The following is a 16,726-nucleotide window of genomic DNA, read 5'->3' as shown; positions in this document are numbered from 1 at the left end:
AACTTTTTTTGTGTAAATGCAGTAGTAAGTATGACAGAACTTACATAACTTAGCAATACAAATGTAATTTTTTAAAAATTGACAAAAAATCTAAAACCATTAGCATAAATATGTTAAAAATATGTTGTATGGGGTTCTTCCTTTCTAAAGAGCCTCCCGTGTTTGTTACTATTAATAGTGAATAGTTGTAAAAGTGGTGTATTTTTATGGAAAAACTGCTTGCATTAAAAAAATTAGATTTTTCTCTTTCCGAAAACAAAAAGTAGCCTTTGCATCAGAACTTTGAATGGTCTAAAATATTATGGTGTCAGATTTTCACTATCTTTTCTAGTTTACGAGATCTAAACAAGACGGACAGACATTCCACTCAAAACTAATAGTGTCTTTTCCCCTATCGGGGGCCGCCAAAAAACACAAAAGGTTTATATTTTGTATAGTGCTGTAGACATTACATTAGTATGAACATATTCGGGTGGATCTATTACAAGACGCTGAGCTTATAAATTAGTAACAAATTTCCGGCTATATTGGGGATTATTGCATACAGTAATCTATAGATCAACCGATACCTAAAAATAATTCAAAAATAGCGTGCCCAATCCAATGTGCACTATATTATTGGGTTGGTTTGTCACAAGGACCCCAGGATTTCCGGTTCGAATTTTACGCCGTTAGGAAGAGCAAAGTGAGTTGTCTTGCAATAACTGTTCAAATGGTTATTACTGAATTTGACAGAAATACAATTTATTGTAAATGGCTTCTGAGATAGCGGTTACGCAAGTAACTTGTGAAAGAACACTTGTAAGGTTTAATGTTTAGAGAGGGCGGATGTCAGGTGGCGGCCCACATCTAAGGGTCTGACAAGGCGTGGTAGCACGACCATGTCCAGACTTAGGATTGGCCACACCTACATCACGCACTCTTTTGTGCTGAAGAGAGAGGAGCCCCCACTTTGTGAGTACTGTGACTTTCGCCTCACCGTGGAACATATCCTCGTTGATTGCCCCAGGTACCAGGATGTCAGGTAGAAATATTTTAGAACCACTAACTTAAAAACACTATTCGACAATGTCGACCCTGGGAAGGTACTGGGCTTTGTCCGGGAAGTGGGGCTGTCTACGAAGATCTGATTTATGAATTTGTGGACATGTACTATTTACATTAGATTTTTACCAAATTATTAAATTTTTACTACCTTTACTATTTCAACTGTGAATAGACCTTGATTTTAATGATTTAACTGTACAGAATTTAGCCCTTATTATGTAGAGAGAGTAGTCCTTAAGGGACTGCAGGCACGACATGGCCTAAATTGTGCCGATGTGCCTAAAATCCAAATCAAATCAAATCATGTTTAGAGCTGTTGATAAAGTTTGTTGATGATGGACCTTTTCATCCTTAATAAACAAATGTATTGCAACAACTTCCATGTTTATCCCTTTTCAAGTATTATGCTTCACCCTTTTAATTATATCAAATTGTTTCAAAATCATGTAATAATGTATTCTTTTCAAACGTATTCTATTCAAACTAAGTAATGTTGCATTATCAAAACATTAATTATAATATTAAATATAAAATAAAATTTAATGTCATAAAAAAATAATTAAATCTTTAGATATAGACCTAATGTAACAATTGTTTTTGCGTGCTAATCGAAATCAATAAGACAGATACGGAAGACGATCCATTGATTCGTATTGCTATACATAGTTTGTAATTTCTTGGCCAATGTTGCATATTTCTTCCTTGGTCGTTTTTCAGTACACAGTTTATAACTATAATTTTAAAACAGGAATTGAAGCAAAGCCTATCTTGGTGATATGAATTGGCTTCAAAGGAGAGTTGAAGTCAGCGTTTATTACAATAAATAAAACGTTATATCAAAGATTAAAAATGTCGCATCAGTATTCAAGAAAGAACAATTGACAAATAATGATAACGTGATTAGCTATGATCACAAGTACTAATCGTTCTCATCACCATAAGTCCCTCTATACTGCACATTCCGGCGTTCGCTGTTTGTAGCGACATTGCTGTTTGTAGTGCGGTCTTGCCACAGTATGTCCATGATGGAGCTCAAGCATATTTGGTGAAAGATTTCAAGTAGTCCTAGTTGCTTTATGCTTTCATTATAATACCCATGTCTCACATACATATAGAAGGGTTGACAGAACTACTGCTTGGTAGACATTGATTTTTGAGGGCAGGCGTAGTGATTAATTCCGCCAAAATCTCGCCTGGAAGCGTCCAAAAGCACTACTGGCCCTTGCCAGACGTTTATCAACTTCCCTTGAAAGCGATGCATCATTTGCAGTAGCGGCCTTAGGGGGTGGCAAGTGGGGCAACCGCCCCCAAGCCCCGAGCCTGAGGGGGGCCCCGCTATCAGAGATTCCATTGTCATCGTCAGCTTCGATAACCAGATCAGTTCTCATAAACTAGGATATTTGATACCACATGATTTGAAATGATACCAATTACTATGTAACTCTTAACATGACATTTTTGGTGTCAAAATACCGTTCAGTTTCGGTAAAGACAGCATCTTATGACCTGTCGAGTCTTAAAGATTACAACAAAAAAAACAAAAAAAAAAACGCGGGAGTATTTTTGTCATTAAATTTTATTTTAAAACCCTTCCACGAATGTTGAGCTGCGAAAGTCAATGAAATGAACTACTGTAGCTCCTATCTCACACTTTGTTCTTATACTAAAGACAGAGTATTGTGTTTTCCTTGTAAAATTGTCACCATAGCTACTGGAGGGAAATTAACAAATAAAGGTTAGTGTGACTGGAAGCATCTTGGTAATATACTTCGGCAGCACCATGCCTTGTGAATCACTTCCAGTGTGTGCCAGCGTGGTTGGATTGAGCTCTGTCCAATAGTAGCACAACGGATAACAGAATGCTAGAACAAATTACAAAAGAAAAACTGCATTTGCGCGAAGTCTGAACAACAAGCATTTCGTGGGAGAACCGATCAACTTTATGCACCAAACAACGGTCAATTTTAGGCTTGGTTGAGATGCTGGCCAAATTCGACTCAACCATCTTCGACTAACTATGAACTCCGTAACTCACGTCCATATGTTCGAGCAAATTATTCAAAACGAGCTTATGGACCTTATGGGATCAGAAGTAAAAGGGAAAGTTATTATTAAAATCAATCAAGGAGCAGTTGTCCCTTCTATGACGTTTTGTGGACGTATCAGATACAGACGTTAAGGTGGAGAACACTTCATCAAATTTGTATATGTTGAAAACTCAACAGGAAATGGTTTGTCAGAGTCTCTTCTCGCCGTGTTGGAGAACCTTGGTCTGGACATCGCCGACTGTCGTAGCCAGGGTTATGACAATGGTGCGAATACGAAGGGAAAGCACCAAGCCGTTAAAGACGCACATTATTCACATTAACAGTCAATCATTTTACACTCTGTGCGGCTGCCATAATCTGAAATTTGTTTTAGGAGACATAGCTAAATGTAACTCTCAAGCTGTGACGTTTTTGATATCATAGAGAGATTTTCTATGAAAAGGTTTTGCTGCGTCATCTGAAAAGTGAAAACATTTTGGAAGAAAACGTGCCTTTCATGGAAACAAAATCACAGTCAGAAACACAATTGTAGTGCCACCTAGAAAGTTATAACTCGCTACGCCATCAAACGAAAGAATTCTGGGAGGCGCTATTGACTGTCGCTGACACCACAATGTCTAGCGAACTTTTAACAAGGAAGCTTTAAGGAGTTTTTTTATCAGCTTTTTCTTAAAGTATATTTTATTTGTTATGAATACTGTCAACAAAACCTGCAATCTGCTGACATGCAAAGGCCTTCTTGCACTTTTTAAAAAGTACCTGGACAAATATTTCTCTGGTACACATAATTCTTTCTCTCCGTAATTATTTACCACATTCTGGTGGAATCAACGTTAGAATCGTCAGTTAGGAGAGAAAGAGTTAATACAACAAAGAAAATTGCTTCTGAAATAAACGACGATCTGAAATTCAGGGAAAAGAGAGTAAGACAAAGTATCAGACGAAAGAAATAAAAACAATTTGATTAAGAGAGTATCAACATATTCGCCAACAGCTTTAGAAGCGGACGAGCCCGTTAGCGTGATGTTAGGGTTTATATATATAGGGCCCCGCATATGACACTCGCCCAGGGCCCCGCGCACTGCTAAGACCGCCCCTGATCATTTGATACTTTGCTTCCTAGATATGTTAAGGGCCTGTCCATTTATGGTGATCTTTGGGGCTTACAGGTTTTATTGGGTGATTTCTGAAACATGACTTTTGTTTTCCCGAGTTTTATAGATGAACTGAAAGAGTATGCAAATTCGTTTACTGCGATCTGGAGATCATGTTCATTGTGAGCTAGCAGGGCGCAATCATCAGCATATACAACTCTGTTATGGCCATTTCTTTTATTTAAAGACGTTGAAGATTGAATACATTGCCGTCTGAGCGAAACCTGATCCAGTATTACTCCAAAGAAGATAGGGAATAGAGTAGGAGCTAGTGCACTTTCTATTGAGAAGTGCTCATACAGGTCAACATTCTGCCAATTAGGCCTTTTTGTCCCACATAAAAATGCTTGAGAATGATTGGGAACGTAGATGGGCACCCGAGCCTGTGCATAATATATAGAACAATAAAAACAACACAAGATACAGAAATTGTACAAAGAGAAATAGATGAATTACAGAAATGGGAATCAAATTGGAGCATGTCTTTCCACACAGAAAAATGTCAGTTTTAAGAGTAACAAAAAAAAAACGAAAATAAATAAATACCACTTATCGTATTCATGGTAAACCAGTAACAGACTAAAAATACTAAATTGTTAGGTGCTATAATAAATGAAAAACTATCACGTAATCCCCATATTGATAAAACTAATCTACCTTGGTTAGGCCAATAATAGAATATGCATCCTCAACTCTAGAAAAACATTAAGAAACTGGAACAGACACAAAATAAAGCAGTGAGATTCATAACAAACGAATATTTACATTTGATTAGAGTGACACATTTAGTAAAATTACTAACTTTAGAAACACTTCATGATAGAAGACTTAAAAGTAAAGTAGCAATTATAAATAAAACACTGAACCATAATCTTCAAATGCAAAAACAAAATTTAATAAAATATTCAGAAAGACACAAAGATACAGACACATCCCTTGTTCCATATGCTAGGACCAATCTGTACAAATGCTCCTTCTTTCCTAGTGCTATTAGAGCACTATTAATTCAGCCAGGAAAACCAATGACTTGGCAGAATTTATGTAATTGATTAAATGCATGACTAGATTGACCTAGGAACACGCGTAGGACGAAATTATCTTCTTTTTTGAAGTAACGTCTGTATTTCATAAGAGAAGCTATTGATATAGTTAGCAGTCAGAAATTCCTATATACATGACTTATCTCGACTTTACCAAAATAATGCTCACTTTGACTTTGAGTATATACTATCATGTCTGAATTTTAGATTTTGCATTGACTTTTATATAGTTTAACATTGATTTGTTAAAAAATTATTTTATACTTGCATTGCTTTATTTATATAAACTATATTTTTAGGACTTTTTCTATCTGTATATTTATAAGTTGTTTAAAATAACTTCTTAAACATTAACATAACATAGACAGTGCTATACAAAACTATTTAGAAAATTTTATTGAAATAGAAAAAAAATGCAAGTACTGTAACAGACCATACTATATTTATTAATTTTCATAGGATAGCAAAGTAAAAGTGTATCTTTTACATTCTGTGTAAATAATGACACTGTAACATATGTATTAGTGATTTACATTTTAAAAACTCCCCTATTGCTTTCATAAATTGTAAAAAATATTCTTATTTCCTTTATCACCTTTTAAGATAATTAAATCATTTAATGGTTAGATTTCTACTTTTATGTAGCATAAGTGTGATACACTAATCATGAGCGTAGCCAGGATTTTTTTTTTATATGTGTGTGTTTGTACATAATTATTCTTTATTACATTCCTTCTACAGAGGGTTTTAACTTAAAGCTCTCAGGAAGGGGTTTTTAAACACTAAACCCCTCTTGGCTACGCTCATAGAATATGGTGGCTGTTGCATGCTTTAGTCTTATATTGACAGGGCCGGTCCTAGCAATTGCGGGGCCCTATGCGAAACGGGTTGCGCCAGGCCTAGTCTGGGTAGGGTAATAGGTCTTATCGTATACACGCGTTGTATAGTTCCAAAAAAGGTTAAAGCATCAGGGCAAGTTTTGTCCATGTCTGCTAGCACCAGGTTGTAATTATGACACGTACATGAAGGCTCTGCTGTTAATATTTAAAAGCCGTTTTTGAACTCCAGAATTGACGCCTTTCATGTTCGCACCATTATCATAAACTTGTCCACGAATATTTTCAACAGTTAATTCAAGCTTCGCCAGCTCATTCACGAGTACATCGCGTCCTGTCCAGTTGTACTTTCCACTGGAAGAAACTTAATAAAACGTTCATGTACAGCCACAGGCTCTTTCACATTAACCCCATCTGATACATACCGGAGAGTTTATGACATCTACTCTTTGTGACTTATGTCTGGGGTAAAATCCAATATCAGTGAAAAATACTTTGCATTCTTGATGTCTCGAAGGATAGCATTCACAGCATCAGCTACTACAATAATGAGTTCCTTTTGAATCTTCTTTCCCAGGTAATGATCATGAATTTCTGCATTGGTAACACATCGAGGATCAAACTTTGCGAGTAATTCCATTAGACCTAGGAAATTCCCATTACTTGGCTCTTCAAGTCTTTCAATGGTCTCTCTGAAAGCTAAATTGCGCTCCGCTAGAAATTGTACAATCGCAACTAGTCTTTGAAAAATTTGATTCCAACGTTTAGTCTCAGAATAAAGCATCTCCTGGTTAACTTTGGCAATGCGTTTTTTAACTTAATCTTGCTTCATATCAACTGGTTGTGGCGTCTAAATACCATTGCGATTTTTCATGCTCTGCTAGCCTTGTGGTACAGCTTTGCCACTGTTCAAATTCTTCATTTAAAAAGGAACTTTTTTGTTTTCCCAATAGACGACAGTAGAAACAATAGATCTTGTCTGCTGACACAGAATAGATCAGCCAAGGACGCAAAATACTTTCACCATTTCTCAGCTTTCGTTTGTAATGCACTTTAGAGAAATGTCTACCATCCTTATTTTTCGGAAAATTCTCCAAAGTAATCTCAGGTTTGACCTTTTCGTAATAAATAGTCAATACAAGATGTTTCCATTTTTTCTGGCCACATGGCAGGATCATCCAGATTTCTCAATGGATCGACCACATTTCGCTCATTATCCATAACTACGTGTTGATCAGTTGTTACATTATTGTCTTCTTTTCTTACGACATTCACCACTGCAGTTTTTGCATTCTTCATAGAATCTGTTTCAGCTGTCTCGCTAGAAGTGAGTGTGTTCTCAATTTCGGGTTTTGATCGTTTAAAAACGTTCGTAGGGCGCCCATCTGGTTCTTAGCTGAAGCCTCATTAGCTTCTTTTTTCTTTTCCAAGCCAGATACATATTTTCTACCAACATCCCTTGACCTTTCAGGTAATTTTCTATCCGTCATTCACCAAAAACCTGCTAAATATAGTCTAATAGTGACTGATAGTCTTAGTTTAGTCTTTATTTTATATCAAATCTGTCTAGATTTAGATCTAGACCTATATAACATTTTCATAGTAATTCTAGATGTAGGTCTCTAGATCTAATAAAAATAAAAATATATCGCTTTTGATTTTTTTTATGAGATTGAGGTAGATTTTGATCTACTTTTATATGCCGGTGACTATTAATGTAAATAAAGTATTTTGGTTAAAATTCGCCCTATTATTATATTTTTATTTAAATATGAAAGCTGACATTGGTTGTTTTTTTTCGCGTAAGATTTGTGTTTTCCACATTGAATGACACCCCGAAATAATAATTTTGTCTATTTTTCAGGAGATTTTAATAATAATTTCCATGACTTTTTCGTATATTTTGCATCATTATGCAATTACACATATAATTAGCGCGGGGCCTATGAAAGCGCGGGGCCCACTGCGGCCGCATAGGTTGCAGTGGTTTAAGAAAAGGGTTTTTTGTCGTAAAAAAAATTTTTGGAGGGGGTTAAACTCAAAATCCATTTAGCTATGTTCATGGAATTTGGTGACTGTTGTTTGCATTATTTTTTTTTTATAGAAGAGGAGGATTTTAAACTCAAAACCCCCCTTGGCTGCACTGGGGCAAGTGATAGTTTAACATTAAAATCTCACCTAAATGAACAAAATCAAAGCGAAAAATCAGTCACAAAATTCCACACCACCCTGTGAGAGGGGTGGGTCCTGGCTATAATACACCCATGACACTAATAGTACTGTGACAATTTACCCCATCCACATTTTTAAAAAGTATTTTCCAGCTCTCCACCCATCAGTTATCAATTTTGTTTATTTAGTAGTCTTCTTACTATCTTGTTAATGTATTCCTATGCATATAAGCACTAAATAAATATCTAGTTTTTACTAGCACATCTTGTACATAAATAACTATTTATCTAATCTGAAACTGTATACATTCGTTAACACTGATCAACAGGACTCCTGTGAAGCAGAAGTGAAATTTGAAGCTGTCACCTTCCGATACCCAACTAGACCAACTGTACAAGTTGCACAGGGATTAACTTTCTCTGTTAGTCCCGGTGAAACACTGGCTTTAGTTGGAAGCAGTGGATGTGGAAAAAGTACTTCAATTCAACTCATTGAACGTTTTTATGATGTAGAAAGTGGATCAGTGGTAGGAATATTTTATAGTTATATAATCATTACACAAAGCAATTCCTCTATTCAGTTTGCACATTCTTTGGCAAAAACAGGTTTCAAGTTGACAAGGTTCTAAGGATTTTCCTAGAAATTTGACAGTTGGTGTATATATTTGGGAAAAGACTTACTAGCTGTTTGGCCACAATGGGAAAACTCTGTTTGACCGTTATAATTTTTCAAAGTAAAAATAAATAATTTAATTTTGGCTAGAGAACTAGAAAATATTTATCTTGAACAGACTGGGTCTTTGGGTATTTTCCAATATAGGCCATATTCATTAAAGAGCTCAATAAATTAATGTTCAGGAACACAGTCTTGTATGTCTACATCTATTGGCCTATCATTGGAATATTAACCAGGATTTTTTTCACGGGTAGTGTGGATTGGGGTAGGGGAAAAATTTCACTTTCAAAAAAAAAATCTAACATTTGATCGTAATTATGAGCAAAATAATTGCTCTACAAGATCTGTAAAGGAGGAATTGTCTTTATTTTAAAAAGTATTTTGTATAAATTTATTGCATCCCTTCATTACATACTGACTTTGAAATTTTTCTTTGACAGAAATTTGCAAATACTGATGTAAGAACACTTAATTTAAAATGGTTACGGTCACAAATAGGAATTGTATCTCAAGAACCTGTTCTGTTTGACAGAAGTATTGCTGAAAATATTGCTTATGGAGATAATTCTCGTTTGGTGACTATGGACGAAATCATTCTTGCTGCCCGTGGAGCAAACATCCATGAATTTATTAAAAGTTTACCAGATGTAAGGTTATATTGTAAGGTTTACCATTAGCTTTGTTTTTTTAACTCATCCCTTATTACATGTTCTCTAGATTTAATTTTTTTTTTTTCATATTTCTTGTATTGCATTGGCTCTAGGGGTATGAAACAAATGTTGGTTCAAAGGGAACTCAACTAAGTGGTGGACAAAAGCAGAGAGTAGCTATAGCAAGAGCCTTAGTACGTAATCCAAAGATTCTGTTATTGGATGAGGCTACATCTGCACTGGACACTGAAAGTGAAAAGGTTAGAACTCTCTTTAAAATAAATTAATTTTGAATCAGTTCATTAGAAAATCAAATATTTTTAGTTTTACTTGTTTGATTTTTGTTGTTTTTTTGTTCCCGTTAGTTTTGACTATATATATATTTATAAATATATTTATATATATATATATGTACATCTCTTTGGCATGTTTAGATCTCAAAAACTAAAAGGGCTTTTGAAAATTTAATTTCACCATCGTCCTTATTGTGCTCAAAATAGGTGCAGCAGATACTTTTTTTTTTTATGTCTAGTAGAAGTTGAAAAAAAAAATTGTTTTGAAAGGAATTTTTAAAACAAGAACAATATAAAACAATACTAAACCAAGCAGTAAGTGTAATTATAATAATTAGGTTGGATCTCGTTTAATTAAATTTGAAGTACTTTTTTTTACATTATAACCTTACATATTTTTTTAGCCTGTGGAACCCCCTTTTTTTTTTCTCCCACATAGAATTTTGACTTGATTTAAGAGCTACTTCATAATGCCCCCCTGACATATACACACCCTCATATTTTGGGCCTGTTATTTTAGTAGCACTTTTACTTAAAATGGTTATGGTCACAAATAGGAATTGTATTTCAAGAACCTGTTCTGTTTGACAGACGTATTGCTGAAAATATTGCTTATGGAGATAATTCTCGTTTGGTGACTATGGACAAAATCATTCTTGCTGCCAGTGGAGCAAACATTCATGAATTTATTAAAAGTTTACCAGATGTAAGGTTATATTGTAAAGCTTACCATTAGCTTTGTTTTTTAACTCATCCCTAATTATTACATGTTCTCTAGAATAACAACAAAAAGTTAGTTCTTCATACACATTCCAGTTCCACTTTCTACATCTTGGTATTTTGTTCTCTAAATAAAAAGAAATATCCATTTGGTTGTAATAATTGCAATCGTTTATTTGACCCCATTTGAATGTAGCGAAATGACAATAGAACTATATTTATCTTTTCAATGCTATTAGGATTAGGGTGTTTTTTTTTTGTTTTGTTTTTTTTGACAGTGTTACCAAGTATCATTCCTTGCGCTCTCTCTTTTTCTCTAAAAAAGGAAAAAGAATTTAGATCTATCTCATTAATTCTGTTTTATTTTGTTTTTATTTAGACCGCTTCTAAATGGAAGTGGAAATATTGTAAGGCATATTATAAATAAGCAGACTTATGGAAAAAAATATTGCTTTAGAAATACGGAATTCGTTATGTTGTTTTATAATGCTTTATATGTAAACTCTGGCCTTTTGGGAAAATACCAAAAATAAAATACAAAGGTTGGATAGAGCTTGCGGTTTTTCACGAACGGCCATTGTCAGGTTGAGAATCTGTAAAAAAGCGTTCTTGGTAAGCATCTAGGAGGTAAAAGGAAACGGTGTAGAAATTTGTTGCAGATATGTATGATAGTTTAAGAGATCTCTTGATCTATGAGTGGTATTTCCACATATATATGGTAGATTGTTATGGGATATAGTGTGAATAAATGGACTGTGTATTCATTTGTGTATACATTGGATTCATTAGTTCATTAATTCTAGTATATTCACATTTGATTTATAGCATATAGCACAATTTTTATTTTCATTTTGATGATACCTAACTCTTTACATTTTAGATTGTTCAAGAAGCTCTAGACAAAGCTAGAGAAGGAAGAACTTGTATAGTTATAGCACATCGATTGTCCACTATTAAGAATTCAGACAAAATTTGTGTTGTTAGCCATGGAAAAGTTGCAGAGACAGGGACACACAATGAATTGATGAATAAACAAGGGTTTTATTACAAATTCATTAAAAAATCAACACGGTAATGACTTATTAGTTCATTTCTCTGTATATTTTTTTTTCAAAATTATTGTTACCTCATCACTAATACCACATACAAAAATCATTATGTTTTTTCATACTTTTACACTCATATTCTCAAAAAATGTTTTGTGTTGTATTTTTTACATATCATTTATAATATGTTTTTTTTTTAATTAATCAGGAACAGTAAAATATATGTAGAAAGCTTGATTTTTACTTCTCAACTATTTATCCATATTGTTTTAAACTTGAATTACTGTTTATGGTAAAGTGTATAATATTCTAGCTATTCATAGTATGAATCTAGCCCTTCCCACAATAATTCTCACACTATTTTCAATTATCTATATTTATTTATTTTATAATTTATTTATCATTCAGACTTTAATAAAAAAAAAAATGGAAAGCAATATTGTGATTGTGTACTTATGTGGGAAAAGTTTAGTAGACTGACTTGTTCAAATATTTGTTTCTTACAGGGATTACTCTTCCTAAATTCATGATAAACAACTATATCCAACTGTCTGTATATGAAATTTTAAAAGGACTGTAAAGTTTGTGACTATTAAGATGATCTGATGTTATTTTTTTTTAATATAAAAAACTTACAATAACATTTTTGTTGTTTTTAGTGGATCATGAGTTGTTATGCCTGAATATTAGTTTCTTACTATATATTGTTTGTCACCTATACTTGTTATTGTCAGTAGATTGCTGCAGTTTACACTTTGTTCCTGCCACTCAATATTTCAATCCAACACTTGTATGTAGAAAAAGATTGACTAATATATTTATTTTTTAAATTATTGAACATGATGCTGTAAGGGTTGAACAAATCTTATTTTTTTGTTATCTTTTATTGCTGTTTTGTATATTTATTCCATGCTTAGAACAGAACTTATTCGAAGTATTTTTATGTTATTTTTAAATTAAAACTAATGGTTGTAGTAGTCAAATGAAGGCAAGTCAACAGGTCTTTATTAACAGGAAATCATATAGTAACAATATCTGCCTTGAGCAAAACTTCTCAAGGTGTTTCTTCTCAAATGTCAACATTCATCTCTAGACTGATCATGTCTTCTGTCTAACAGTGCGCTGTACGAGCCAACGTAGGAGCAGGGTTTTTACAAAGCACAATTTTAATTTAATGTTTGCACAAATAGAGATAATGGTTCACAGCTCTAGAAAATATAGTATTGAGTTATCATGCCCATTTATTTACTTTGTATATATTATGCGTATAAATGTATAAATCCGTAGGACTTAATGATCTTTTTTGAAACAACGTCTGTAATATATAAGATAATTTAATGATTAATTAGATAATTAATTACCAGTGAATGATGCCCCGATGAGTTATAGTGGGCTCAACCACATATTTCTTGTGTTGAGTTCAACATTCCTAAAGTGTTGCTTTGTGTATACACTGCATTTTTTTCTATTTATCCTCTCACTCTGTCTGGGTGGATTTTTTTTTTTTTTCATGATTCAAATTGGAGCACAACTATACATTGTTGATGACAACACATGAATCAATTAAAAAAATAATTAGTGTTAATTAATTAATTTTGTTTTATATAGAAAAATGTAAGATAAAAGTTGCAGTATTGAGAGCTTAGGTGCCAACTTGCTTTGACTGACCACCAAACTCAACTTTAGTTGAGGAAAGTAAAGGCATATGGTCGTTGCACTGGCCACATGACTGGCTTCTCAACCGTTGGCCAAAGAAACAGATGACCTTAACATCATCTGCCTTATCTCAAGGTCTGTAAGGAGAACTTTATTTTTACTTTTAATAGCCACCCTCAAAATGTCAGTAATATTCATGCAAAGTTTCGTCAAGATTGGTCAAAAGCAGTTAATTTGTACAAATGACATCAATTCATATAGACACTATTAGACACCTTACAATTTTCTTTGTATAATATTGTGTAAATGTATAACAATAATTGTACATATAATGGTCTTCGTGACAAATAAATTATACATTAATACATTGGCAAAATATTTTGTATTCTATGTTTGTGTATGTTACGACCTAAACCCAAAGTATGGCCAGTTCGCGATTTGGCCGGCCATTCCGTCTATATGCCTGAAGGTGATCACGAGGTTCAAATAAAAAAACTTTTTCTTCATCCAAAATTTGGTTGGTTGATTCAGTAAATCAACCCGAAAATAGTCAGTGACTTTGCAGCTGCAATGCTAAAACTTTTTAACTAATCGATAAAAATTACTAACTTTTTTTTTCGAAGAAGCAAACAAGAAGTTACAAGTGACAGCTCAACTATTTACTTTGTATATATTATGCTTTATTTTTTGCACCCAAGATTTAGAAGTTAAACAGATGATATACCGGTAGTAGGCCTACCGGTACATTTTGCAGAAAAAAAAAAAATTTTTTTTTAGAGATTTCAAAGACAATAAAATGAACATTTTGAAATTTTAAAAAATCTCTTCATTTCGTTAGTGTACTAACATATATCTTTAAGTATTTCAAATTTTATGCAAATATTGTTGCAAAATTTTAATGATTATATTTTTGATCATAGAGTTATATAGTAGAGTCACTATTGCGGAACAGTTTGCTGCTACTTTTAGTTTTCAATTTTTTGCTCCGTAATGGTTAGACCTATGGAAAAACTAAAAGTATCTAGGCATTGCCCATCCATTTTCTGATAAAATAGGCGTATTGGTTAGTTTTGCAACACATATTTAAATTTTACATGCAAATCGACTGAGATATGGTCAGTCACAATTACGGAACAGGATTTTTTAAGAAGTCACAATTGCGGAACACGGTACAAATGTCGGAACAAAGCCTATATAAAGCACATATTTTATTAGTCTTATATAATACTTGAACTCCTTATCCTTTACATTAATTTTATTTTTATTAAAGCTAAAAAGACACATTGTCACTTTTAGATTCTTTCACTTCTTTAATTGTTATTGACGTCACACTACCCTGATTTTCCTTACAAGGTTGTTTTTTTGCTATTCTTTAATTCTTTTTTATTATATTTATAGGCCTACTAGCTCTGTTTTTAACCCGCCTTTGCTCGAGTTTTTTTTTTCCGATCTGTTATATTATAAATGTCATCTATGCACCTGTTTTTGCTGACTTAATATTTGTAAAAAAAAAACTTCAACTAAAATAGAAAAGTTTCCTTTTCTTGATTAGTAAATCTAGTTTTGATCCAAAAGTTTCTAATTCATGAACGAAATACTCGTTCGCATTTGGATTTGCGCCAAGTATGTCGTTGTATGTTGCGGTTCTGATTAACTTCTGATAGCCATTTGTAAATTGATTAGCACTCTTCTTAAGTTATTTTTAAATTCCAAAAGCTTGAATCCACACACTATTTTAAAAGATATGGATAACATATGGCGAGCACATTCATTAACTCTTTCACCCACGGAGGTACTTGACATTGCACTTCGAAAATGCAAATTGCGAAAAGCACCGGGGCCAGATGGACTCAGCAACGAAATATTGAAGAATCTCGGCCCCATCGGCAGAAAGAAACTGTAGGAATTGGTCAATCGTACGTGAACTCAAGGGGATTTCCCCAAGTCTTGACGTGAGGAAAGCCATCGACCCATCTCGTTGACGTCCAACGTTGGGAAGACGGCTGAAATGATCAACAGAAGGCTCACATGGTTCCTAGAAACGAAAGGTCTCATTGCACCTGAACAGGGCGGGTTCAGGCAGTACCGAAATGTGATTGATCAGGTGACGTTATTCATGCAGAAGGTGGCAGACGTCTTCCAATGGGGCAACACAAATCGACCTGGTCAGTCGACGCTAGCAGTATTTATCGATCTCAAACAAACCTAAGACAGAGTATGGAGGCCTGGTTTGTTGTTAAAGCTGATGAACATAAGTGTCGGTTCACACCTATTTAGAAGGATCCAAAATTTTCTTACGGAACGGACGGTACAGACACGAGTTGGTAAGTACGTGTCAAGGAAACATTCACTGGAGCAGGGCGTGTGTTGTGTATGTTCTTGTTGTGTATTGTGAACTGATCTGTTCTTGTGTGTCAAAATGTCTTTGTGTCCAGGTCAGCTTGTGTGTGTGTGTGTTATCGTTAACTGTTTTGTCATTCTTGTTCAATAAAGCCTAGAATCAAGATATGTCTTCCTGCAGTATTTTATTAGATTACAACGATTTATTGAACAAGAATCTTGTGGATTAATTGTGCTTGAAACTTCAAGTATGGATCGTTTTCTAAAACCTGAAAGATTGGTGGTGGATCCTAATAATCCGGACGCTCAAAGGATCTGGAAGCACTTGTCACAAGACTCTAGCAGTGTGCTGGCGCCTGCTTCAACTGGTCGTTGTCTAGGGCGATTCTGGAGGCCCGACTGTTGACGCTGGAACATGTAGGCTATTATTCTTTCGTGGCTTTAGCTGGTCGCGATTTAGGTGTTTGTGTATACAATTAAGATATAACACTAAACACCAGAATAATCGTTAGAAACACGTAGGCGTGTATAACGTTATTAACATACAATATAGAATCTTCCAAAAACGTTTACATACAGGTACATCACTAAAACTGGCGACTAAACTAAGATAACTAAGATGTCTAAATGACTGTGAACTTTAGATTTCAATATAGTATTCTAATTGAAAACATTAGGAAAGACAAGAAGAAGCGGGAAATGCGACCGTCCGCTCTACAAAACCCACGCCAACTGCCCCTTTGTCCCCAAATCACCCTCCCTCGTTGTAGACCAGGTCACCTGGTCACGTGATAATAAAATAAATATTAAAAGTATTTAAAAAATACTTATTTCCCCTTCCAATACTAAAATAAATCTAATTTAACTAATTAAAATATACTAAAAACATAAATAATTATATTAGATCTAAAATAGAAATAAGAGTAAACAAAAATAAAACTTTCCACAATAACTAAGGCCATGATGGCGGGTAAGGGGTCAGTTAGGTCAACATTCCTTAGTCAGGCCCGTAGTGGACTGTTGTTGTTCTGCTACACACATTCGACATA

At 34.1% G+C, this 16,726-nt stretch overlaps 1 protein-coding gene across 3 annotated transcripts in view; it reads left to right on the top strand.

Moving 5' to 3' along the window:
- The window catches only part of LOC106064166 (ATP-dependent translocase ABCB1-like), a 215,818-nt gene extending 202,114 nt beyond the window's left edge, over nt 1–13,704 (top strand). For all 3 annotated transcript variants that reach the window (XM_056040703.1, XM_056040688.1, XM_056040697.1), the window contains 4 exons: nt 8,626–8,823; nt 9,413–9,619; nt 9,736–9,882; nt 11,516–13,704. In XM_056040703.1, coding sequence (XP_055896678.1) covers nt 8,626–8,823; nt 9,413–9,619; nt 9,736–9,882; nt 11,516–11,710 — 747 coding nt within the window. In that variant the 3' untranslated portion in view covers nt 11,711–13,704. The remainder of the gene's footprint in view (nt 1–8,625; nt 8,824–9,412; nt 9,620–9,735; nt 9,883–11,515) is intronic.
- The last annotated feature ends 3,022 nt before the right edge of the window (nt 13,705–16,726 follow it).

This window comes from Biomphalaria glabrata, chromosome 1, assembly GCF_947242115.1.
Source record: "Biomphalaria glabrata chromosome 1, xgBioGlab47.1, whole genome shotgun sequence".
NCBI classification, from domain to species: Eukaryota; Metazoa; Mollusca; class Gastropoda; family Planorbidae; genus Biomphalaria; species Biomphalaria glabrata.
The sequence above is the reverse complement of the archived record's forward strand: the minus strand, read 5'-3'. Positions and strand labels throughout refer to the sequence as shown.